At 41.9% G+C, this 25,964-nt stretch overlaps 1 protein-coding gene across 1 annotated transcript in view; it reads right to left on the bottom strand.

Annotated features, from left to right (window-relative positions):
- Positions 1-25,621, bottom strand: part of SUSD5 (sushi domain containing 5) — a 63,546-nt gene extending 37,925 nt beyond the window's left edge. The window contains exons 1-3 of the mRNA XM_046673037.1: positions 25,505-25,621; positions 13,428-13,605; positions 8,982-9,100 (exon numbers count right to left, since the gene is read on the bottom strand). Coding sequence (XP_046528993.1) covers positions 8,982-9,100; positions 13,428-13,605; positions 25,505-25,595 — 388 coding nt within the window. The 5' untranslated portion in view covers positions 25,596-25,621. The remainder of the gene's footprint in view (positions 1-8,981; positions 9,101-13,427; positions 13,606-25,504) is intronic.
- Positions 25,622-25,964: the final 343 nt, after the last annotated feature.

Below are 25,964 nucleotides of genomic sequence, written 5' to 3'. Positions count from 1 at the left end.
CAGGTAACATTGTGGATGCTATACAGATGTTAGTTATTATTCTCTTCCTGAAGTCAAAAGTCCGAAGCACATGCCAAGTCTATTATTAGAGGTGCAGCCTCAGGGTCAACAGAAGTGGTAGAGATGGAAGCATCAGGCTTGACTGGGTCTTGGGACCTGCTGCACAGGGTTGGGAAGAGCAGGACAGGAATGTGTGTGGGTGACAGCTCCCATCTGCACCTCCCAGGAGCCGCATGACCTCTCTGTCCTTCAGTTTCCTCATCTGAATAAAAAGAAAGATAATCTCCTCCCTACAGTATTGCTTTGAGGATTAAATGAGATGATATATGCAGGAAAGCTTTGGAAAGAAAGAATTTTGGAATTGTAAAGCTGCTTGATGATTTTTTCTTGTTCTGTTTCATTAAGATTTTATTTATATAAATAAAATTCACCAAATTTAAGTGTACAGCTTAATAATTTTTGCTAAACATATACAACTGTGTAACCACCACCACAATCAAGGTATAGAACACCTCTCCTAAACAATTTCCTCCTTGCCCTCGGCCTTGGATGCCCTCTGCAACCCCACCTCAAGCAACCACTGTTTTACTGTCCATCAGTAGTAGTTCTGCCTTTTCTAGAATTTCATTCAAATGGAATAATACAGTACGTAACCTTTTATGCTGGGCTTCTTAGCATAATGTTATTGAGATTCATCCATGTTTAGCATGTATTAATATTTCATTACTCTTATTGCCAAATAGTAATCCATGATGTGGATATACCACAATTGTTTGATCCATTCACCAGTGGATGGACATTTGGGTTGCTTTCAGTTTTTGGCTTTTATGACAAAGTTGCTATGAACATTTGTGTGCCCAGGTTCTTGTGGTCCTAAGTTTCTCCTGGGTCAATATCTAGGTGTGGAATTGCTCAGTTGCATGGCACATGCATACTAAACTTTGCTCAATGATTTGGAAAGAAATTATGGGTTGATTGATTGGAAATAGTGTGACATCAAGGTGAAGGAAGAAACCATGCTATGATCACTCTGTATTGTTAGAGTTCATGTGTGCTAGAAACTAATCATAGTCACAGCTCATACTGTATTGCTGAGGTCTCACTCTGTGCCAGGCACTGGGCTGAGTGATTTACTTGCATTACCCATTCTGTCCTCTTGACAACTTTATGTCTTGGATTCTAATATTATTCCCAAGGCAGGTAAGCGGTAGAGCCAAGATTCGAACCCAGGGATTCTGGGTAGAGAGTCCACGGGACTAACCACCGTGCACTATTGTGTTCCAGGGGTTGTTTCCTCTGAGCACACAATGGTTCAGCTCCGATGAACCTTCTTGTCATAAACAAGGGGCTCAGAGCACTTTGCACAGAGGACAGGTTTGGGGGTTCCTCCTCTACTGGACTGCACCACTGGCAGCCAGAATGATCTTGAGAAAATGGTCAAAAGTCACCTCCTATCCACAAACCCCACAACAGTTTCCCACTTTCCCTTAAAAGTCAGTCCAGTTCTCTCACCCCTGCATATCTCGCTCTTTTCCCGACCTCTCCAGCCCTATCTTGGACCACTCTCCCCTTGCCTGAACCATCCAGGCACACTTCCCCAAACACACCAAGCTCTTGCCTGCACAAAATAAGTGTTTTTAAAGCATAAACTGGATGTCTTATACGTATTCTGAGACCTGCACACTATGTCTTGGAAGATCTCCATGTCATAGCTCTCACTCCATTCATTCTAATTGCTAGTTCTTCCTTCCTCTCTCCCTCCCTCTCCCACTTCCTTCCTTCCTCCCTCCTTTCTTTCTTTTGTGATCATGGTAAGAAATTCATTCAGTACAGAAGCGTTAAAAGTAGAAAGTGAAAACACCCCTTCCCCAAGATCGGCCCCTTCCACTGCCCAGAGGTGACCCCATTAGCATTTTGGGTTTAGAAAGCAGTTCTGATTCAACCCCTGATGGTCTACACAGCCTCCAGCTGCCCTCATCCCTCCTGCAGACACTTCACTCTCCTTGACGACATCACCGACGCTTCTCTCAGCCCCCAGCTGAGTTCAAGATGGGCAGTAATGCTAGTAATTGGTTTGACCCCTCTGAGGAGGACCATTATGTGATCTTAAAATAATATTATTTTGGTAAATTCTATCCATTGGTTCTCCCCAAACAGGCTCCTGGAAGGCATTAGCGCTGTCTCTCCACTTGAGGATTCTCCTGACAGTAACCCCGCCCAGCAATTCCTCCGTGGTTGGTTGAATCAGTTGTACTAAATGAGATTCTGAAGTTCAAGGGAGACAGGTGTGGTTGGAATTTAGACCAGGCCTCCTAGGTCTATCGTCACAGACGAGTGTTGCTTCTTCCATTAAACACTTTTGATCTGTAAAGTACACCTGCAACCCTCAGCCTCTACAAACAGAAGAATGCTCGTGAGTGCTTTACTGGAGGGAAACGATAAGAGGAAGAGTCAAACGTGTGCTGTAAGCTGATGAGCTGCCCAAAAGTCACACTAAGAGAGCTAGCTGTGTGGATGTGAGTCCCCATGTCCGGGAAGACAGGCCTTTAAATGACCTTACTATTGAGTAAACTGAGGCAGGTCAGGCCTAGGTGGATACGGAGAGGGGCCAGGAGACAGAAGGAAGCGCTCTGTATCCGAATTGCATATGAGTGGCTTTGATCATGGGCTCCTAAGGAGGGAAGGCACTTGAGTGTTACCCTATGTCATAGTCAAGGGGATTCTGACCACCACCAAGGCGGTCCAGGCCCACCTCCCCTGAGCCACCAGGTCATTCTCTGAACTTCCCCTCCAGCGCCAGGTTCCTTCCACATCCCAGATGTTTCTCTCAGCTCATCTTCACCAACAAAAGAGGAGACATGAAGGGCCACGGAATGTACATTATTCATTCTTTTTAAGCATGAACAGAAGTGCAGCTGGAAATTGGAGGCCTCAGGCAAACACAAGAGAGGGACCCGACTCTGTGAGGAGAGCTGCTCACTCACTGCTACTCTGCAATGCAATGTGGGCTGCGTGGGTGCACGTGCCCCCACGTGGGCTCAAGAAAGCGTCGCTTCCTGTGGTACGTTGTGTGACAGGGCAGAAAACCTGGACTTTGGAGTCAGAAAGAGCCACATCCTAATTGCTAACTGTGGCTTTTGGCAACTTCTAACTCTGAGCCTACACAAGCTGCTGGAGGATTTGGTGGGGTATTATAAGTCCTTCTGGTAGATATTCTGTAAATGTTTGTGTGGTCTTTCCTCTATCTGGAGCACACCTTGCTTTGTGTTTTTTATCTTTCTGCAGAATTCTGAGCCCCATAAAGACACTTTCTAGGAAAGCTAATGACAGACTGTCACTAAGCAAGTGACCCTTGCAGGTCCAGAGGCTATTGTGGAACAGCACATAGTTAAGCACCTCCAAGTCTTGAGAACAAAGTTGCCCCTGGTGTACTCAGCTCTGGGAGCTCATGTGTGTGTCTGTGAGGCCGGGCTTTGGGCTCCTCCTCACGTTTATCTCATTCCAGAAAGCCAAACACAACTAGCCGAACACGCCAATGGGTCCAGAGTACAGCCCCAGGTCTTCTGAGTAGCACAGAAGTGGAGAATCTGTCCAAGTTGTTGGTGCCTACAGCCCCAGGCTACAGAGATATCACAGAGGTATCTGCCCCAGGGGCTAAGGAACCATTGGCGCCATTTCTCTGGCTGCCCAGACACTTGGCCTTCCTGGGAACTGGCTGTTTGTGCATCAGGTCTGATCTAGCCCACTGTTTTAGAATGGAAGAGCTCAGTCTTGGGAAAGCAAGAACCGATGCTGTCGAAGCCTGGGTGTGTGGGTGGCAGGGGAGAGGGCATCAGTACTTACTGTGATGGTGTGTATTTGGACTGCCCTCTGCAGCCACCTCACACCTGCCTGGCAGCTACTGGAGCCCCCAGGGATGTTCTGAACCTGACTCACTCTCCTGAAGCACTAATACAATAGCTCACCCAGAGCTAGTCTCTCCGGAACCACTGGGATCCCTTGCTTCCCCTATTCTCCTGTCTCCAATGTCCTCTCCTCCCTGCCTTACCCATTATTCCCACAAAACAAAATCCTTCAGATTCCACTGCCTTAGGAAGTCTCCCTAATTACTGTCCTCCATTGTGTCACGGAAACACATTAATCTCTTATCCTTATACACTGTCAACTTCTTGGGGGTGGAGATAAGTCCTATCTATCTATCTATCTATCTATCTATCTACCTATCTACCTACCTATCTATCTAAAGTACCCACAAGTCTGAGCATTGGACTTTGCATTACCCTGGACAAATAAATAAACAAAGGGCCAATGCCAGGTCAACGGTAATGAACTCACAGTCTTCCACACTCCTTTGGGAGACCCTGAACTAAACGAATGCTATCAGGTGTTCAAAGCAGTGCAATTAATTGGTTCCAGTCTCCTGATCACAACGGAGAATTTCCCCAAAGCCAATCTTGAGGCATGGGGCCTCTTCCAGGCAGACCTGGGAATTGACTACTCTCCAAAATTCCTGATTGCTCTCAGGGAGGTGAGCATCCAGCTCTCTTCCTGATGACATAAAGGAAGGGAATCATTCCATTTCTGTTCTTAAGGGAGCTATAGGCAACAGTGAAGCATGCAAGAGAAGTGGAATGCAGAAGGTGAGGTGGGCTGGTGGGGAACAGCAGCCAGGCCAGCCCTGTCTTAGACGGGGAGAAACAGAAGCAGACCCAGAGCGGGGCCTCGTGGGTGCAAAAGAGAGGTGAGACGAGACTTGAAGTCTCCAGACTCCAAGTCATCGACCCCACTGACAAGGTGCCAAGAGAAGCAAAGCCAGAGAACCCAAATGGAGGCAGCTTATTTCATCAGCATCCAGTTGGTTAAAAATAACTTCACTTATTAGTTTAAGTGAGATCACCACAGGGCTGGAAATTCACTGTCAGTGAAACAAAAATACTAGAAGGAAATGGAGAAAAGTCTACAGTCATGATGAACTTTATTTCAAAAAAGAAACACAGGAGGAAGCTGCCTGAACATTCCACAGGCTCTATTTTCCTTCTGTGCTCATTATGAGGACATGTCCGCCATTTTGGGAGTTAGCACTCTTCATTCTTCCTTTCTTACCAAAGAGAAGCAGCAGCACAGAGCTAAGCGCCATGAAGCATCATCGGAAAAAGGGCAACCTTTGGAAATGATACTGCACTGGGGCGTATGCTGAACCAGACCTCAGCTACACTCTGCAGGAACCCAAGGAACTGCTTGCTCTCTTGGGCTTTGCTAAGTCGCTGCACCTTCCTTCAGCACACAGGTTTCCTTTGTTGACTGCGCTGTCAACAAAGGCTCCACTGAGCAGGGCGGAGGGCCCTGTGGGAGCAGTTTACATGCTCTTTCTAAAGGATGAAAGGCAGAAGAACAGGGACAGAGCTCTCTCTGAGTTGAGGAATCTGTCCTGCTTTTCTAGAAAGCCCAAGAGAGAGGAGCCCTCAGCATGCATTCCTGAGTCTCCTTCATGCCCACCTGAAGCCTCCTCACAAATAAGGCTCGGAGGACCAAGACTCCAGTCTTCCCCACATAAGCCCCTCCCTGTTGACCTGGAGGCGAGGGGAGGCCAGGCTAGGCTCAGGCAAGCTGTTCTGGGATGCAGAGCCCTTGAGCACTTTGACTCTGAGAAACCACACACAGTGCCCGCTCGCTAAAATGGCATCAGTCTTCACAGGAGTTGACAGGCATCATGAATTTGCTTCACAGGTTGGCTCCCCATGGCTCACAGTTTTTTCTGTTTCTTAGGGTTTGATTTTTTTTTTTCGTCTTTGTTTTGGAGGACTATGTAGACCATTTTACTTTTTATTGAACTTTTTTATTTTTATATAATTTCGAAGTTATAGAAAAATGGTAAGAATAAGGAACTCCCATAATACCCTTTATCCAGATTTACCAATGTATTTTCATTTTGCCCCATGTGCTTTATCATTCTCCTCTCTCTCGATATAGATAGATATCTACATAGAGAGGAAGATACATATATCATATATACATACGTATATATGAGTGTACACATACATATGAATATGTATTTATAGCTGTAATTCTTTTCTGAACCATTTGAGAGTAAGTTGTAGATATAATGTCCCTTGGTCCCTAAAAACCTTGGTATGCATTTCCAAGAACAAGGATATTCTCTTATATAACTGCAGGACAGTTCCCCAAATCAGGAAATTCAAGCACTGATCCAATACTATTATTTAATTCATGATCTGTATTCAGATTTCATCAGTTACAGCTATTTTCTCCTGGCCCAGGATACAATCCAGGATCACAAGTTACATTTCGTTGTCAAGTCTTTTTAGTCTATTTTAATCTAGAACAGTTGCATAGCCTTTCTCTGTTTTTCTTATCCATGATGCTTTTTTAGAGAGTACAGGCCAGTCATTTTATAGGATGTTTCTCAATTTGCATTTAACTAATGTTTCCTCATGGTTAGATTCAAGTTATGCATTTTTGGCAGGAATATTACTGAATTGAAGTTGTGTTCCTCTGAGTGCAATATATCAGGAGGCATGTTACATTGGTTTGGCAATAACTCCATTTTGGAGTCACTACGATGGGTTTGACCTTTGTGCCCTACAGGGTGCAAACGAATATTTCCAACCTCTGGCTTCATGCGCTACAACTATGGGCAAAAGGGGCACACACTTGCATACACACAACCTGTTTGAAGACCTCTGAGGTGGGAAGCCTAGGCTATCCTGTTGGATGATGAGGAACATTTGGCTCAGTTGCCCCCATCACCCCAGCCAACAGCCAGCCAACTCCCAGAAGCAGCACCTAACCGGCAGCTGACTGTAGACTCATGAGTGAGCCCAGCTGACACCAGAAGCAGAACACAAACTGCCAGTCCAAAAACACAGTGAACTAAAGAAAGAGTTGTTGTTTTAAACCACTACATTTGGAGGTGGTATGTTACATAGCAAAAGCTAACTGATACCGCTTGTCGATCAGGGGAAAGAGCTAAGACTCAGAAGCCCTACCTATCCCTTTGAGATCACTGAGGACAGAAGGTCATGCTGTGTTTCTTCTGGCTCTGTCCTGCCTTCCTTAGGGATCTGAACTTTTGCCTATGTTTGGATTCAAAGGATCATTTTAATTCACTTCTGTGGTTTTTAAAAAACAAACCATAGGGCTGGCCCAGTGGTATAGTGGTTAAGTTTGCATGCTCCACTTTGGTGGCCTGGGGTTTGCTGTTTCGCATCCTGGGCCTGGATCTATGTACCATGCTGTGGCAGGCATCCCACTTATAAAGCAGAGGAAGATGGGCACAGATGTTAGCTCAGGGCCAATCTTCCTCAGCGAAAAAAGAGGAGGATTGGCAGCAGATATTAGCTCAGGGCTAATCTTCCTCAAAAACAAAAACAAAAAAACCCATAGATATTGTCCTCCCCAGGGTAAGGTCACATCCTTCAGTTGACTGATTGAACAGATGATCTGAGGAGAGTCTCCCAACACACTCTCCCATGTCAATCAGCAAAGGAAGAGCCCTTCCTGGAGGGAGACCCCATAGCAGCAGAGAAGCCTATCACTCATCAACATCTAACAGGGACGAGTCAGGGCCTTAGGGTTCACTATGGCTCTCTGATTTATCAACTCCTCTGACACTTCCCTGGAGATTAGGATTTGGTGCCTCTGGGATGCAGCCTGAGGGTTTGTATTTCTACAAGTTCATCTGATATTTTTCATCATCAGAGAGGTTTTGGAAACTCTGCATTAGAGAAGCACTTCTTAAACTGGGTTACACATTAAAAATCACTAGGGAGCTCTTAAAAACCCCAGTGCCCAGAACACTTATATCAGAATCTCTAGGGCTGGCACCCAAGCATTAGTATTTCTTAAAACTTCCCAGACGATGGGGCCGGTCCCGTGGCTGAGTGGTTAAGTTCACGCGCTCGGCTTCAGAGGCCCAGGGTTTCGGTGGTTCGGATCCTGGGTGCGGACGTGGCACCACTCATCAGGCCACTTTGAGGTGGCGTCCCACATGCCACAACTAGAAGGACCCACAACTAGAATATACAACTATGTACTGGGGGGATTTGGGGAGAAAAAAGCAGAAGAAAGAAAAAAAAAAAAACTTCCCAGATGAGACCAAAGTGCAGCCCAGCAGTACCTGTGCTGACTTCTAGGAGTGATGAGTAAGCAGGGGGCTTTTTCTCCATTTGCACGAACATTCCCTTTCAACGGCATGTGTGTCTGATAATGAACGTGTACTTACTTCAGTGCACATGAAATGCAGCCCCGGAGACTCCTTTATGGTTTTCTTCCCACCACTCAGCTAATTTCCCAGAAGGAAGGTGAATTTTCCTTCTCGGAACAGTTTTCTAAATCCTATAAATTTCCTTTTGGGGAAAAAGGATTTTTTTCCTTTCTAGTGTGCTGCCCACCACAAAGAGAGACTGAGGGCAAGCTATATCAGCAACTGTAGCAAACACTGTCCAGGGTCTGCCCATCATCCGTAGATACCTTTGCTCTTCCTATGCCCAGAGGCTCCTGGGGGGCATCTGTCCCTCTGTTGGAGGGCGGCACTCAGGCTACTGGAACCCTTTGCCTGGGCACACCAAAACCAGAAGAGCCTGAGAATTTACATTTCCCTGAAGCAGCCCTTAACCAATGACTGACAGGCGCAGTGGTATAAATACCCCTGCTCCCTCACCCCTGATCAGGAAAACCATGGTGACCCACACACTGTCTCCAGAGATGCCCGGAGGGACTGAGCCAAAGTTACTCCCCACCTCACCACCACCGTGGACTTTGCGTAGTACTGTACTGCCACTTGGTCCCTTTCTTTCCCTGTTGACTGACCCACTGCCTTGTTGGCTTCTCTTTGGAAGACTTCCTGATAAACCATGTTCAGTGAATCCTCATCTCAAGGGTGGCTTCTAGAGAACCCAACCTAAGATGGCAACCCCCAAGAGCATGCCTTCCAGAACCTTTACAAAGACTCTGGCACTGACCTTCATCCTTAATGCAAAGGGCATTGTATGTGCCGCCAGGAACAGGGGTACTGTCAATTCTCACGTCAACAGCCCTCAAGCTTTGCTGTTCCCCACTCCCCTTGCTACACACGGTTGTCCTGAAACAAAGAAAACACAAGGTTAGGAGAACTCACCAAAACTGGGAAAGAACAATTCTTTTCTGCTGTCAGCTCTGAATCAGCAGAGATTTTCTGATTCAGGAGCTTTGGCTGGAAGCATTGATATGGAAACACTCTCCTGAAACAAAGGTCTAAAATCAGGAAGACAGAGGTGATGCTCAAGTTGAGGTCATGTGTGTTAATTCAAGTTTCAGAGGCAATGCATTGTTGATCTCTTCCAGTAAGCGTTTGGTTTTAATTTCATAAAACTTGGCTCTTCTCTTTATTAGTTCTCTTCTTTTTGAGGGGGTTTGTTTTGCTGTTCTTTTTCAGATTTCTTAAGACGGATCATTAGTTCATGAACCTCCAGCCTTTTTCCTTTTCTAACACAAGCATTTAATACTTTAGATTTCCCTCTAGGTATAGCATCCCATGAGTTTGAGTATGTTGTATTTTTAATATTACTCAGTTTTACATAAATGCTAATTTCCATTATATTTATGTCCCATGATTTATTTAGGGATATCTTTTGTAAAGAGCAAATAGTACAATTTTTAAAGATCCCTCTAAGAATCTTTCTTTTCTAATTGGAGCATCTCATCTACTTATACTTAATTTAATCACAGATCTCTTTGAATTTAAATCTGCTATCCTTCTATTAGTTCTGTCCATTCTCTTTTCTTTTCTTCCTCTCTTTTCTTTCCCCTATTTTGAATTGTTTGAATTCTTTTTGGCATTTTCTTTTTCCTCTATCTTGGTTTGGAACTTATACATCTTTTTACTATTCTTTTAGTGGTTATCCCAGAGGTTATAATATGCTTCCTTGACTTATTAAAACTTAATATTAATTTTACCCTCTTCCCCAATAATACAACCTAAAATTCTTAAAACCATGTTAACATAATTAAAATACTTCCTGACGTATATACCATTTTTTAGTATTTATTTTTATTATTACTGCTTTACATAATTACACAAATTCAATTTATCCCCATATTTACTCTTTCCATTCATCCTCTTTTGCATCTCTGGCCTTCCACCTGCAATTATTTTCCTGCTGCATAAAGAGACCCTTTAGTGTTTCTTTTAGTGCAGGTCTGATATAATGAATTCTCTCACCTTTTGTCTGTCTAAAAATGTCTTTATTTTACCTTGATTCTTTTTTTTTTTTTTTGAGGAAGATTAGCCCTGGGCTAACTACTGCCAGTCCTCCTCTTTTTGCTGAGGAAGCCTGGCCCTGAGCTAATATCCGTGCCCATCTTCCTCTACTTTATATGTGGGACACCTATCACAGCATGGCATGCTAGGTGGTGCCATGTTGGCACCCAGGATCCAAACTGGTAAACCCAAAGCCCCGAGAAGCGGAACATACAAACTTAACCACTGCACCACTGGGCTGGCCCCTACCTTGATTCTTGGAAGATACTTTCACTGGGTATAGGATTCTAGGTTGGCAGTAATTTTCTTTCAGGACTTTGAAGGTGTCATCTATTGTCTTTGGACTTTCATTGTCAGTTTTTGTCACTCCTTTGAAGGTACTCTCTCTTTTTCTTCTTATTACTTTTAATATTTTTTTCTTCATATTTGATTCTTACCAGTTTTACCATGATGTGTCAAGTTGTGAATTTTTTTTTATTTGCTCTCCTTAGGCTTTGTAGAGCTTCCTGAATCTGTGCCTTGATGTTCTTCTTCAGTTGTGGGTAAGTCTCATATTGCTTTTGCTCCATCCTCTTTCTCTTCTTCTGGAATTCCAATTACATGCATCTTTTTTGCCTTTAACCCTTTCTTGTATGTTTTTTTTGTTTTTGTTTTTTCTCCTGTTCTTTATTCTGGATACTTCCTATGAAATATCTTCCAGTTCACTAGTTTTCTCTTTGGCTCCTTTTAATTATTTAAGCAGATCTGTCCATTAAGTTCTTAATTTTAGTTATTGTATTTTTCATTTCTAGAGTTTTCATTTGGTTATTTTTATAGTTTCCAGTCTTCGGCCAAAATTCTCCTTCTTGTCTTTTGTATCTTTGAACATTTTAAAGACAGTTGTTTTAAAGTCCTCATCTACCAATGCTAATATCTAGAGTTTCTATTAACCATTGTTTCTCCTTATTTTTGCTCTTGTTCCTTTGTCTCCTCATGTGACTGGTTATTTTATATTGTATGACAAATCCTATACTTGCTAAAATTGTGGAGATAAATTGCCTAGGATAATGTTATCTTCCTCGCAAGAGGATTTTTTAAATTCAGTTCTGTTAGCTGTCTGGAGCACGGGAATGCCAGTATCATCTCAATCCAATTTCATGACTTCAAAGGATTTCAAGCTATGCTGCAGTTCCTGTGAGGGCCTGTGTACTTCTTTTGGTTTACTCTTACTCTTGGGGTATAGCCCTACAATGTTCTAACCCAAAGCAAAAGGGCTCCCCAGGCCCCCTCCTACACAAAACCTGAATTCACATCCCTCTCCTCCGAGTCCCCCAAGGCTACCTAAATTGCTCCTCAGCTTTTCAGCCACCCTTTATGGGATCTGCACAAGCTCACACCAAAGAAGTGGTTCCAAATTTTGGATTCACCACTCTAGACCTCCATCCTTCTCTGGAATTATGTGTATATTCAACATAAATTCATGAGACACAGATGAGACCTACTATATGTCTACTACGCCATCAACTGTAAGATGCACCATGCATTTAATAATTGGGTTTTGGTGGGGAGGGAGGATGCCTGTGCAGGAAAACTCATGGTGAAATGTACCTACTAATTGTCAGATACTTCCTGGTTCCAGAAATGTTAAAATGGGAAGACAATTTTTAATATTTCCTGTAGTAAATATGTCAAGTAAGTATGTTTGCTTTATAAAGAAATATCAACTCAGCAATGGAGAGATCCACTAATATGTCCTAACATCTTATAGCAAACCCAGAGAAGATAGACCTTTCCAATGACCCAGTCACGACTTGTAATGTCTGGGAACCCTAAGCCTGGCTCCAAGCTGGCTCTTCAGAATCTCTGAATACCTTGATTATCTGAAGCAACGATAGTAACAGAGTTATTAAAAATATCCATACTTGACTATATTATGGAAGTGTGCATTCACAAGACTTATTTTGTCTATTTAGGAACATAGATGTAAAATATAAGGCAGAGAGGGCCACAGTTCCAGATTCACTGAAAAGCTCTGGATGTAGCCTCAATGGTCCTCTTTATTCAATTGCTGTTTCATATGTGGCACAGTATGAGACATGAGTCAGCATGGCTGTGTGTATTTTCCATGGCCATCTGCCAGCCAGACATCTTCAGAGTCATTATCAACCAAAGTAGTTCCTGGAGCCCATTTTACTCTTTCACATTCCTGTGGCATAAAGGAGAACGTGGAAAGACTCCTGTCATTTGAGCATGACTAAAGAAGCTGTTAGCAGCACTTCTGGGAAATTTTATCCGAGATGGCTACAAGATGTACTTCTTTATAAGGATTTGGGTCAGCAACTCAGACAGGGCACAGTGGGAGTGGCTCGTCTCTGCTCTATAATGTCTAGGGTCTGAGCTGAGAAAACTCATGAGCTGGCGATAACTCAACAGCTGAAGGCTAGAATGACCTGGAGGCATCTTCACTCACATTTCTGACAGTTAACGCTGGCTACTGTCCAGGACATCAGCTGGGGCTATTGGTGAGAGCACCTACATGGGGCATCTCCATGTAGCCTGGGCTTCCTCACAGCATGGCCTCCTCAGGATGGTCAGAATTCTTACACGGCACCTCAAAAGTGAGTGTCTCCAGAAATCTGGGCATAGATTTTTCTGACCTAACCTCAGAAGTCACATAGCATCATTTCTGCTGCATTTTATCATTTGAGGCAATACTATGCTGTCTCTGATTTAAATGGACACAGACCCCACTTCTCGAAGACAGCAATGTGAAAGAATCTGTGGCCATATTTTAAAATCTCCACACCATCTTCCTATTCATATGTATGCAGAGAAAAAGGGATAAAAAATATATACCAAACAGTTATGAGTCATTACCTCCGAGGTGGGGAAGAGGAGAGAAACTCACTTTGTACTTTATTCATATCTGTATTATTTGAAATTTTTACAACAAGCATGCATTATTTTTGTAACTTAAAAAGGAAATTCAAAATAACAAAGTAAGGAGGAAAAAACTGACAGAACTCCAGAAAAATGTTTTTATATAAAAACTCAAAACAAGAATGCACTGCCCACTGCACTTTGCATATCCTGGCACCTCAACAGAACAATTATTGAGCTCCCATATGAGCCCCGGTGGGGCAGTCAGGGTGAGCTGGAAGGAGAGCTTCCCCCAGTTCGCCTGACTTACCCGAGCCTGCCGTCGGCCAGCCAGCCCGTGGTGCACACCGCGAAAGTGCAATCCTGGACCACTCTCCGCAGCTCATCCGCAGACACCAGGCGAGCATCCCTGTTCTTGCAGGAAAGCCGAGCCGCCTCCAGTTCCAGGCCCTGAGAGCCATTCTGAGACTCCAACACAAAGAGCTTCCCTGTGTGGGGACAAGCACAAACATGGGGTGACTCCAGGATCCATGGGAATTTAATCTCAGCAAACTCGCTCTCTGGCAGACGCCTGTCAGAACTGTAGTTTCCGACTTGCCAGAATACCCAAGTGCAGCAATTACCCCATTGTATGCATCTCTGGGACCAGGTGATGACAATTTATGGGTGTTTTAATCCATTTTTTGCTCTTGTCTTCTTTAAAAAAAAAAAATAAACCATCTGCTCCGGCATGTTTATCCAGATAAGCTCTTCAAATCTTCCTTTTAAAAAGGTGTTTTACAAACACCATCTGGCAAGGCTCAGGGTCCTAGGTTCCCCTGAGTTGGGTCACTTGGTGTCCGAGGCACTGATTCAGGCCTCAGCTCTGCCTTCTTCTGCCTGCCCCAGCCCTGGGATGACCCCATACCCAGCAGGCTGCTTCCCTTCTCTCTGTCCTATCGTCTCAGGACATCATCAGGCCCTTCCCACCATGAGTTCACTTCTGTTCCCTGCATTTCTCCCCCTACTGGACAAGACAGCAGCAGCCATGTCTCTGCTTCCTGCCGCAAAGCAGTACACGAGCATGTAGCGGCCTCAGGAAATGTGTGACAAGTGGTGGAATGGGAACATGAATTCAGGCACAGGGGGAAACTGAGGCTGAAAGCAAAAGAGAGAGCTTTAGGCAAGAAAACCAGGGTGCAGGAGGGAGTGGTGTGGTCCCCAGGAGCCTCCTGGAGGGATGAAGCAAAGCCTTGGGTGGCCCTGGGAAGTTCACATAAAGGCAGAGGAGGAAAAACCCAGTTAGAATGAGACATTTTACTTCCAGCTGTCAGCAAAATTGTCATAATACAGTGATTTTACTAGAATAAGACACTTAACTGTCATCTACTGCAAAATTATTGTAATAAATATAATAACCCTCCAGCTTTGGAACCAAAAGTTATAATAAAAATAAAAAATTTCAAAATAGACATATCTGTAGGTGACTGGTGCTCCCTTAGACTGGATCCCAATGTTCAGTACGCAACCTGAACAACTGTACTTGCTGTCCCTGCCTGGAGAAGTATGGATGCACCCCAAGACACTTCTGTATTAAGAGCATTTGCCCTTGTGGAAAAAAATGTTATGAAATTAAACTAGGTTTTGATGCCAAGCCCTAGAGCAAGGAGGATGAAAGTGACAGCCCAGGGCTCACTCGAGGCAGGGAATCTGATAGACCTCTCCTCACCGCTCCACCACCATCACACACACACACACAAATACATGAAGCTGGGACTCTGAAGGGTTAAACTCTCCGGATAAGAGTGAACATGGATAAACAGCCTCCTCCCCTCACCCTCAAGGGGCTCTGGGAAGAGCTGCCTTGGTGCTAGAAACCCAAGTGCTAATCCCCACCGGGAACTGTAGTCCAAGAAAATTGACGTCTGAGATACTTGAAGCCATGGATTTAGCTTAAAGTGGCCTAAGACCAACATTTATCTAGACACGTGGTAACAGCAAATGTAAATCCTCTCTGGAGAATTCACCTTATGCTTCAGGGAATCCCATACAAATAGTTTTTCAAAGTCAATGCCCACCACAGTAAAATACAGCCCGTGTACAAGGAAATGAGGCACCGTGAGAAGCAACAGATACAACACAGAGCAGAAAATGACCTAAACATAAGTCTGACACGGGTATTAACAGGCACACATTACAAAACAATGATGATTGCTATATTTAAAGGAATAAAAGACAAGTTTGAAAATATCTGCAAAGGATAGAGCTCTATAAAAAATGATTTAGCTGATTTGAAAAAGAACCAGATAGGACTTTTAGAAATTAAAAATACAATGATAAATTAAAAATTCAATGGATGTTCTTGGCTGTATATCAGACATGATTAAACAAAGAACTTATCCTTGAAAAAGAAATCAGAAGAAATCATCCAAAATGCAGCAGAGAAAAAAAGATGGAAAATATTAAGATAATAAAGAGCCATGGAGGAAAGAATAAGGCTTAACGTATGCTTTAATTAGAATTCCTGAAGGACGGGAGAGAAAATAATGAGGTGGAAGTGATATCTGAAGAAAGAATGCCTGAGAATTTTATAGAACTGATAAATTTTCCAATATAGATTGAATATGTCCAACAACAAATGCTGAGGTGGGAAAAAAATCTCTAAGGAGCCATATACTAGTGATGCTGCTGAACAGTAAAGACAAAGAGAACATTGTCAAAGCAGACAGAGAAAAGGGACAGAACACTTTGAAAGCAGCAGCAGTCAGACTGACAGCCAACTTCTCAAACAGCGGCAATGGAGGCAAGAATACAGTTATGAGCAGAAAATGACTGCAAATTTAGAATTCTATACTCACTGAAAACACGTTGCAAGAACAAAGGTGAAACAAACATTTTTTCAGACAAGCCAAAACCAAGACAGTTTGCCAACAGCAGATCTCAATTATAGGAAATACTAAAAGAAGTATTTCAGGCAGAAAGAAAATTATCTGAGAGGTAAGATGGAATGGAAAAGGGGAAAAAAATCAATACACGATTAAATATAAATGAACACTGATTATATAAAATGGCACCCAACAACAGCAGAATACACGTTTCTCTCAAGTGTACATGGAACATTCTCTAGGATAGACCATATGCTAGGCCATAAAATAAGCCTCAACAAATTTTAAAGGATTAAAATTGTACAAAGTATGTTCTCTAATTATAATGCAGTGGAACTAAAAATTAATAACAGAAATAAGTTTGGAAATTCATACATATGTGGAGTTGAAACAACACACTCCTAAATAACTGATAAGTCAAAGGAGAAATCATAAGTGAAACTAGAAAATACTTTGAGACGAATGAAAACAAACATACAAAACTTATGGGATCCAATTAATTCACTGCTTAGAGGGAAATTTATAGCTGTAAATGCCTATGTTAAAATAAGAAAAAACTCTCAAATAAAAAACTTACCCTTCTACCTTAAAATACTGGAAAAGAGCAAATCAAACACAAAGCAAGCAGAAAGAAGGAAATAATAAAGATCAGAGTAGAAACTAATGAAACAGAAAAGGAAAAACAATAAAGAAAATCAATAAAACCAAAAATTGGTTATTTGAAGAGCAAGAAAATTGAATTTAGTTAAAATTACCGAAGAAAAAAAAGAGAGGGGGCCGGCCCGGTGGCACAGCAGTTAAGTTCGCACGTTTCGCTTCTCGGCGGCCCAGGGTTTGCTGGTTCAGATCCCGGGTGCGGACATGGCACCACTTGGCAAGCCATGCTATGGCAGGCGTCCCACATATAAAGTAGAGGAAGATGGGCACGATGTTAGCTCAGGCCCAGGCTTCCTCAGCAAAAAAGAGGAGGACTGGCAGTAGTTAGCTCTGGGCTAATCTTCCTCAAAAAAAAAAAAGAGAGAGAAGGCTAGAATTACTAAAATCAGGAATGACAGAGTAGACATTACTCCAAACTTACAGAAATGAAAAAGATGATAAAGCACTACTATAAACAACTATATGCCAACAAATTAGATAACTTAGATGACATGGAAAAATTCCTAGAGAGACATAAACTACTGAAATTGACTCAAGGAGAAATAGAAAATCTGAACAGATCTTTAACAAGCAAAGAGAATCAATTAGTAATTTAAAAACTACCCACAAAGAGAAGCACAGACTCAGATGGCTTCCTGGTGAATTCCACCAAACATCTAAAGAATTAATACCAATTCTCTACAAACTCATCCAAAAAACAGAACAGGAGGGAACAACACCTCCCAGCTCATTCTCTGAGGCCATCGTTGCCCTAATACCAGAACCAGACAAAAGACATCACAAGAGAACTACAGGCTGATATCGCTTTGTGTCATTATCTGAGTACAGACACAAAAATCCTCCACAAATACTAGCAAAAGAAATCCAGCAGCATAAAAAAAGAATTATACACCACAACCAAGTGGGACTTATCCTAGGAACATAAGATTGGTTTAAGATCCAAAAATCAATTAATGCAATATACCATATCAACAGAATAAAAGACAAAAACTACATGATCATCTCAACAGATGCAGAAAAAGCACTTGACAAATTCAACACACTTTCATGATAAAAACATTTAACCAACCAGGAAGGAAGAGGGACTTCTTCAACCTGACGATGATCATCTACAAAAATCCCATAGCTAACACCATACTTAATGGTGAAATACTGCATGCTTTCCCCTAAGATCCCCATCAATGAGGACATCTGCTCTTGCCACTTCCATTTAACACTATACTGGCAGTACGAGCCAGGGCAATCAGGCAATAAAATGAAATAAAAGGCAGCCAGATTGCAAAGAAAAAGTAAAACTATATCTGCAAATGATATGATTTTGCATGTAGAAGATCCTAAGGAGTCCATGAAAAACTATTAAAATTAGCTCAGCAAGGTTGCAATATATAAGATCAATACACAAAAATCATATGCATTTCTCTACAGTAGCAATGGACAAACTAAACATGAAAAGTAAAATTCCATTGTAATAGCACCAAAAGAATAAAATACTTAAATTTAACAAAAGAAATGTAAAATGTATACTCTGAAAACTATAAAAAATTATTGAAAGAAATTAAAAAAGACCTAAATAAATAGAAAGACATTCCATATTTATGGACCAGAAGACTTAATATTGTTGAGATGGCAATACTCCCCAAATAGATCTACAGATTCAACACAATTTCCATCAAAATCCCAGCGGCTTTTGTTGATCTTAAAATTTGTATGGAAATTCCAGGGCCTCAGCATGGCCAAAACAAGTTGCAGGTCTCATGCTTCCCTATTTCAAAACTTACTACAAAGCTACAGTAATCAAGACAATGTGGTACTGGCATAAGAACATACATACAGACAAATGGAACTGATAGTCCAGAAATAATCCTTCACATTTACAGTCAATTGATTTTTGACAAGGGTGTCAAGACCATTCAATGGGAGAAAGAAGAGTCTTTTCAATAAACATTGCTGAAACAACTGGACAGCCACGTGTACAAGAATGAAGTCGGACTCCTGCCTCACATTATATACAAAAATAAACTCAAAGTGAATCAAAGACGTAAACGTAAGAGCTACAACTATAACCCTTAGAAGAAAATATGGGAGGAAATCTTTTTGACCTTGGATCATGCAATAGTTTCTTAGATATAACACCAAAAGTACAAGCAACCAAAGAGAAAACATAAACTGGACTTCATCAAAACTTAAAACTTTTTGCTTCAAAGGACAAAATTAATAAAGTGAAAAGACAACCCACAGAATGGGAGAAAAATTTTCAAATATATAGCTGATAAGAAATTCACAAATAGAATAAAGAAAGAACTCCTACAACTCAACAACAACCAAAAAATCCAAATGATCTGATTAAAAAATGGGCAAAGGACTTGAATAGACATTTCTCCAAAGAAGATACACAAATGGCCAATAGGACATAAAAAGATGCTCAATACCACTAATCATTAGGGAAATACAAATCAAAATCACAATGAAACACCATTTCATACCCATTAGGATGACTCTTATTTTTAAAAAAACAGAGAATAACAAGTGTTGGCAAAGAGGTGGAGAAACTGGAACTCTTGTACATTGCGGATACAACTGTAAAATAGGGTAGCTGCTGTGGAAAACATATGGTGATTCCTCAAAAAATTAAACACAGGACTACCGTATGATCCAGCAATTCCACTTCTGGGTATATACCTAAAGAAGTAAAAGCAGAGACTAAAATGGTATTTGTACATGTTCACAGCAGCATTATTCACAACAGCCATAAGAGGAAGCAACTGAAGCATCCACTGACAGACGAATAAACAAACCAACTGTGGTATACACATATAATGGAATATTAATTAGCCTTAAAAAGAAAGGAAATTTTGACACATGCTACAACATGGATAAACTTGAAGACTATGTTAAGTGAAATAAGTCAGTCACAAAAGGACAAATAATGTATGATTTCACTTATATAAAGGTTCCTAGAATAGTCAAATTCATAGAGACAGAAAATAGAATGGTGGTTTCCAGGGGCTGGGGGGCAGAGGGAATAGAGAGTTATTGTTTAACGGGTACAGAATTTCATTTGTGAAGATGAATACGTTCTGGAAACAGACAGTGGTGATGTTTTCACAACAATGTCAAAGTACTTAATGCCACAGGACTGTACACTTAAAGATGGTGAAAATGGTTAAAAAAATGGGCAAAGAATCTGAATAGACATTTCTTCAAGAAGATACACAAAGGGCCAATATGCACTTGAAAAGATGCTCAACATCATTAGCCATCACAGAAATGCACATCGAAATCACGAGATACTACTTCATACCCACTAGGATAGCTATAATCAAAAAGACACGTAATAAGTGATAGAAAGGATGTGAAGAAAATGGAACCCTCAGACACTGCTGGAGGAAACGTAAAATGGTGCAGCTGCTTTGGAAAACTACCTGGCAGTTTCTCAAAAGGTTAAACATAGAGTTACCATATGATACAGCAATCACACTCCTAGGTGAATACCCAACATACTTGAAAACACACGTTTATATGAAAACTTGTATATAAATATTTATAGCAGCATTATTTATAATAGCCAAAAAGTAGAATCAACCGAATGACCATCAACTGATAAATGGATCAAGAAATTATGATATATCCACACAATGAAATATTATTCAGCAACAAAACGAAATGAAGTACTGACACATGCAACAGATGATAGAACCTTGAAAACATTATGCTAAGTGAAAGAAGCCAGTCAGAAAAGTCCACACATTATATGATTCCATTTACACGAAATGTCCAGAATAGGCAAATTCATAAAGACAGAAAGTAGTGGTAGCCTGGGGCTTGAGGGGTTGGGGAGAAATGGGAGTGAATGCTAATGGGTACAGAGTTTATTTTGGGGTAATGAAAGTGTTCCAAAATTGTGTGTGGTGATTCATAAGTCTGTGAGGATACTAAAACCACTGAATCACACAGTTTAAATGGGTGAATTGTATGCCATAGGAATTATATTTCAATAAAACTGTTATTAAAAAAAGACATTGCTAGAGAAGAGCAGGATCTCTTATAACGAGATTTATTTAATCAGTAATACATAAGAATTTCAAACACTATTAAATAAATACCAACTCTAGGCTACAAAAAAGCAATATTAATAAAACTACAAGGAGAAACAGAAAAACCCACGATGCTTGTGAAAATCTTAACCACTATCTCCTTCAGTAACTGAGAAAACAGAAAAAGAAAAGGAAAAGATATAGAAGATTTAAAAGCAACAAAATCAACACACTGACCTAAGGACCAACACACAGTCCTGCAAACTACAGAATACACATTCATTCTAGGCACACACAGGACACCTGTAAAACTGATCAAATACTGAGCTACAAGACGAATCTAAAACAATTTCAAAAAACCCAAATCATACAAAGCACGTTTTTAAAACCACAACACAAACAAACTAAAATCACTTGTTTTATTTATCACTTATATAGTGTTTACTACAGGCCAGGTCTTATTCAACTTGCTTCACAAATATCCATTAAATTCATCTTTATAACAGGTCTATGATGCACATGTTATTATTATCTCCATTCTATAGTTAAGGTTTACTATGAATGATTTGCCCAAGATCACACAGCTGGAATACCAAACCAGGCAGTTTGGCTCTGAGTCAGTGATCCTGACCCCTGTGTTTATACTGCCTCTCAATAGCAAAGGAATAATTAGAAAAATCCTCTAGTGCATGGAAATTACCAAATATATTTCGGGCTCAAAGAAGAAACCACAACTGAAATAAAACTTTTTTACTTAAGTGACAGAAACTTGTGGAGAAACTAAAGTAGCATTTAAGGGAAATTTATAACCTCAAATGTTCATATTACAAAAGAAGCATGGTTGAATATCAAGGATCTAAGTTTCTATCTCAAAAACAGAGAAAAAAGAACATAAAATTAAAGCCTCTAGAGAAGTAGAAAGAAGGAAATAATAAAGACAGAAGAGAAACCAATGAAATGGAAAGCAGAGGCATAACAAAGAAAATAAAGCCAAAAGCTGCTTTTTTCTAAAGAATGATAATATTGATAAACACCTGGCAAGATTGATCAAGACAAAAAGAAAGAAAATACCAATTACCAATATCAATGAAAGAGCATATCACCACAGATCTCATGGACACTGAAAAAATAATGAGATTATTATGTTATATATGTAAATACACTTGACAATTTAGATGAAATGGACAAATTTCTTTAAAAAAACAAACAGCAAAACTGACACAAAATGAATAAGAAAATCTGACTATTCCTTTACTACTACAGAAATTAAATTCATCATTTAAAATTTCCCAATAAGAAAAAGTCCAAACACATATGACCTTGCTACCAAACATTTAAAAAAACCCTCACCTCACAGAAACCCTTTCAGAGAACAGAAGATGGAACAACTTCCAGTTCATTTTAGGAATATCATAACCCTGATGCCAAAATCTGACAAGACTATTGCAAGAAATGAAAATTATAGGCCAATATATTTCATGAACATAGACTCAGTAATCCTAAATCTGTTTCCCTCACTCCAGTCTCAGTTCTAGGTCATCTCTTCTCACGATAAAACCTTTCCCCAGGATTCCATCCACATACGTGGTTTCAAAGACCATCCTTACGCAGATGACTCACATTTTTCTCTTTAGTCCAGACCCTTTCCATCCATCCCATCCACCTCTCCACTCTCATCCTCTGTCACCTGGACAAGTGAAATAGCATCCTATATGGTCTCTCTATATCCAGTCTTGCCCTGGTCCCATCCATTCTCCCTACATCACAATCAGGGTATTGTTTTCAAAATGCAGATCTGATCAGTCACTCTACTACTGGAAACCATTCAATGGCTTCTTTTCCTTTTTTGGATTAAAACTAAATTTAGGGGGGGCCGGCCCCGTGGCCGAGTGGTTAAGTTCGCGCGCTCTGCTGCGGCAGCCCAGGGTTTTGCCGGTTTGGATCCTGGGCACGAACATGGCACCACTCATCAGGCCACGTTGAGGCGGCGTCCCACATGCCACAACTAAGATATACAACTATGTAGCGGGGAGATTTGGGGGAGATAAGGCAGGAAAAAAAAAAAAAAGATTGGCAACAGTGGTTAGCTCAGGTGCTAATCTTTAGAAGAAAAAAACAACTAAACTAAATTTGGCCTATGAGGCCCTACACCATCACACTCTTACCAATTTCCCTAGCAGCATTTTGAGCCACTTCCATCTGTACTCTTGGCCCCAGCCATTCTGTCTCTTATCACACGTTCCGTTTTCCCTGCCACCCACAGTTTCTTTGCATACGCTATTCTCTACCCAGATACTCTTCTTTCCCTCTCTTTGCCAAGTTAATTCTTACTCATCTTTCAGAGACTCCTATACCAAGTCAAAATCTCCTATTATATACTCTCATTGAACCTTCTATCCTTTAATCTGATCACTTACCAAAATTGCAATTTCACATTTCATTCATGCAATGATTTGCTTAGTGACTTTCTCTTCCATTAGACTTTAAAGTTCCCTGATAGCAAGGACCTCTTTCTCCCCACCATTCTATCCTCAACAGCAAGGACAGTACCTAGCATACAGTAGATAATAAATTATCTGTTGATTTAATGAATCTTTTCCTGTTACCCATACAAACTTTAATCAAACTACTGTAATCAAACACACTTAATTTGCATTCAGTTAATGTGAAGATTTTCAATTTCAAAAGTATTTTAAAAGTACAGTAGCAGGTCTCCCTTACGGATGAGATGCACATCTAATTAGTCGAATGTAAACTAAATGTTTTTCATTGAAATTTTTCTCATTGACTTGTTTTTTAAAAATAGTTTCAATTCTCTCTCTTCAAATGTCTGTAACGCATCACAGTTTAGCCAAACATTTCTCTACCCCTTCCATCACTGTAGCACACAAATAACTAAATGTGGAAAGTGGTGGTAGTTAAGCATATATTTAGTAAAGAAAAGAATCCTTTCCTAATATAGGTTATAATTCTTCAATGGCTCTATTATAAAAGTTGGAGCGCAGCAAACAGAGTTTCTTGAAAACAAGTGTACCTATAATTCTCCATTGAGGAAGTGGAGAGAAGAAAAGAAAGGAGGGAGACACAGAGACATTTGTGGCAAGCGGTAACAAGAAAATATGCCTGGTGCTGTCGTTACTTTCTCCTTTTCCAATGATATTTCTGCCTTCAATTTTCTATGACTGACATCAAGCCAGACAGGCACAAAATATTGATCCATATCCATCTGGCATTCCACTTAAGCAGGTATAATGGGGTGAAACTCTAAAGCCTCATGGATTGCAGAGATATTTCTTTAAAAGGAATTAAAATTGGTACAATAGTATACATTGTTCAAAAGTTAATACTAGCTCCAATTTATTCTACTTGCATTCTTTAAAATCAGCTTAATTTTCATGACTTGATGTTAGGCAAAAAAAAAAAAAAAAAAACAAATCATACAGTAAAGAATTAACAGTGGATTGACTGCTCACAGGTATGGGACTCATTTTTGGGTGATGGAAATGTCCAGGAATTAGATAGTGGTGATGACTGCACAACATAATGAATATACTAAAACCCACCAAACTGCACATTTTAAAAAGGTAAATTTTACATGAATTATATCTCAATTAAAAAATTAACAGTGGTCAGTAAGGAGCCTTGAAAGTTAAAAATGTTTTCTCCTCTAACACTCTCTCTGAGGATACAAAGAAATAAGACATTCAGTCTTAATTAGGAGCAAAGAGTTCTTCAAGGTGGTACATAGGATAAAGAGCACCAAAAACTCTAAGATAACATCTGGAGGTTTTTTCCTTGTTTTCCCCTTTCCCTAACCACCATGCTTCTTTTGTCCAGCCTTTTCGTTTCACCCAATTTTGTTTGCTAAATAGCAGTGACATTTTAAAATATACAAAGCATCCTGAATCAGGCAACGGTCCTTCTGCTTCATCGATCTAATTTGTCCCAAACTTGTAGTTACTAGGAACCCCTCATGGATGTAAGAACTGCTGGCTTCTTTTCTTTCAGATTCTCCTGCACCAAGTCAACTGAGTTTTGTTCCAAAATCAAAACTCAGCTGAATTACCTTTATAAATTGAATTGATATAAGGCTCCAATCAGGCTAATTTCAGGGAATTATTGAAAGCTGAATTCAGGTTCAAAAAACGAACAAAAAAAAAGAGGCAAGGATCGATTGTCAGATTATTCTCAGCAATAATCTGGTCCCTATCTATTTCTCTAGCCTCATGTCGTGGGACATCCTCACCTTGCATTCTCAGCTCCAGCTACAGTGTCTATCATTTATCCCATTTTCCCTGCCGCTCACAGGACCTTTGCACGTGCTATTTCCCCTCTACCCAGGACACTCTCCTCTCCCCTTTGTCTAGTTGATTCCCACTTATCTTTCAGGTCTTCCTGGATCAAGCCAAAATGCTGAGGGAGTGTTCTAATCAACGGCCTTACCGACAGGAGTACATTTAATAGACGTGGAAAATTATATCTCCGCAGAGGAGGTTCTAGGCCACCCTAGACGTGATTTCATTTCAAAGAACTTTCATGGGGATCTCGGGAAGGCTAGCGGCAGGGCTGCAGGACCGACGCTCGGGCTTTCTCCAGCGCGCGCCCGGCGTGAAGGGATGGTTCAGGGGCCCAACGGGGCGTTCCGGCGCGCGGAGACTCGCTGGGCCGGGAGAGGGACGCAGGGTCGCAGGACGGCCTCTCCCCTGGTTCCCTGCCAGCACTGCCGTTTTGCGGGCTCGTCCGCGGGGTCACCCCAGCGGGCTCCGCTTTCCGGACCCGGACCCCACGCGCCCCCCGGTCCCCCGCCTCCCGAGCGCTCCGCGGACACTCACCATCCGCCCGCACAGAGAGGCGCGGCAGAGCGAGCAGGAGCAGCGTCGCCGCCCAGAGCCGGGCGCGGAGGCCAGGTCCCTCGGCTGCCATGGTGCGGGCGCCCGCAGGCCGGCGGGCTCGAGGCAGCTCTGGCTGCGATCCGGGCGGCCCGGGCCACTGCCCAGCGTGCGCCGCTCGGCTCTGCGCGCTGCGCTCGGCTCGCGCGCCGCAGGCTTCGCGCCCGGCGCGTCGGGAGGGAGGAGCGCGGAGGGCCTCGGGGAGCTGGGGACGCCGGAGCCGCGGCGCTGGGGCCCCGAACTCCCCGGGGTCTGGTCCTTGGCGCCGGGGAGGCGGCTGCAGCCCGGCTCCGCCTTGGTGCTGGACACCTGGAGGCCTCGGTGCCAAAAGAGGCTGCGCCGGACCGCGAGCCCCCGGGGCGCCGCCCGGGCGGAGGGCGAGGGAGCAGGGAGGCGGGGAGAA

Source organism: Equus quagga, chromosome 1, assembly GCF_021613505.1.
Source record: "Equus quagga isolate Etosha38 chromosome 1, UCLA_HA_Equagga_1.0, whole genome shotgun sequence".
Lineage (NCBI taxonomy): Eukaryota > Metazoa > Chordata > Mammalia > Perissodactyla > Equidae > Equus > Equus quagga.
The sequence above is the reverse complement of the archived record's forward strand: the minus strand, read 5'-3'. Positions and strand labels throughout refer to the sequence as shown.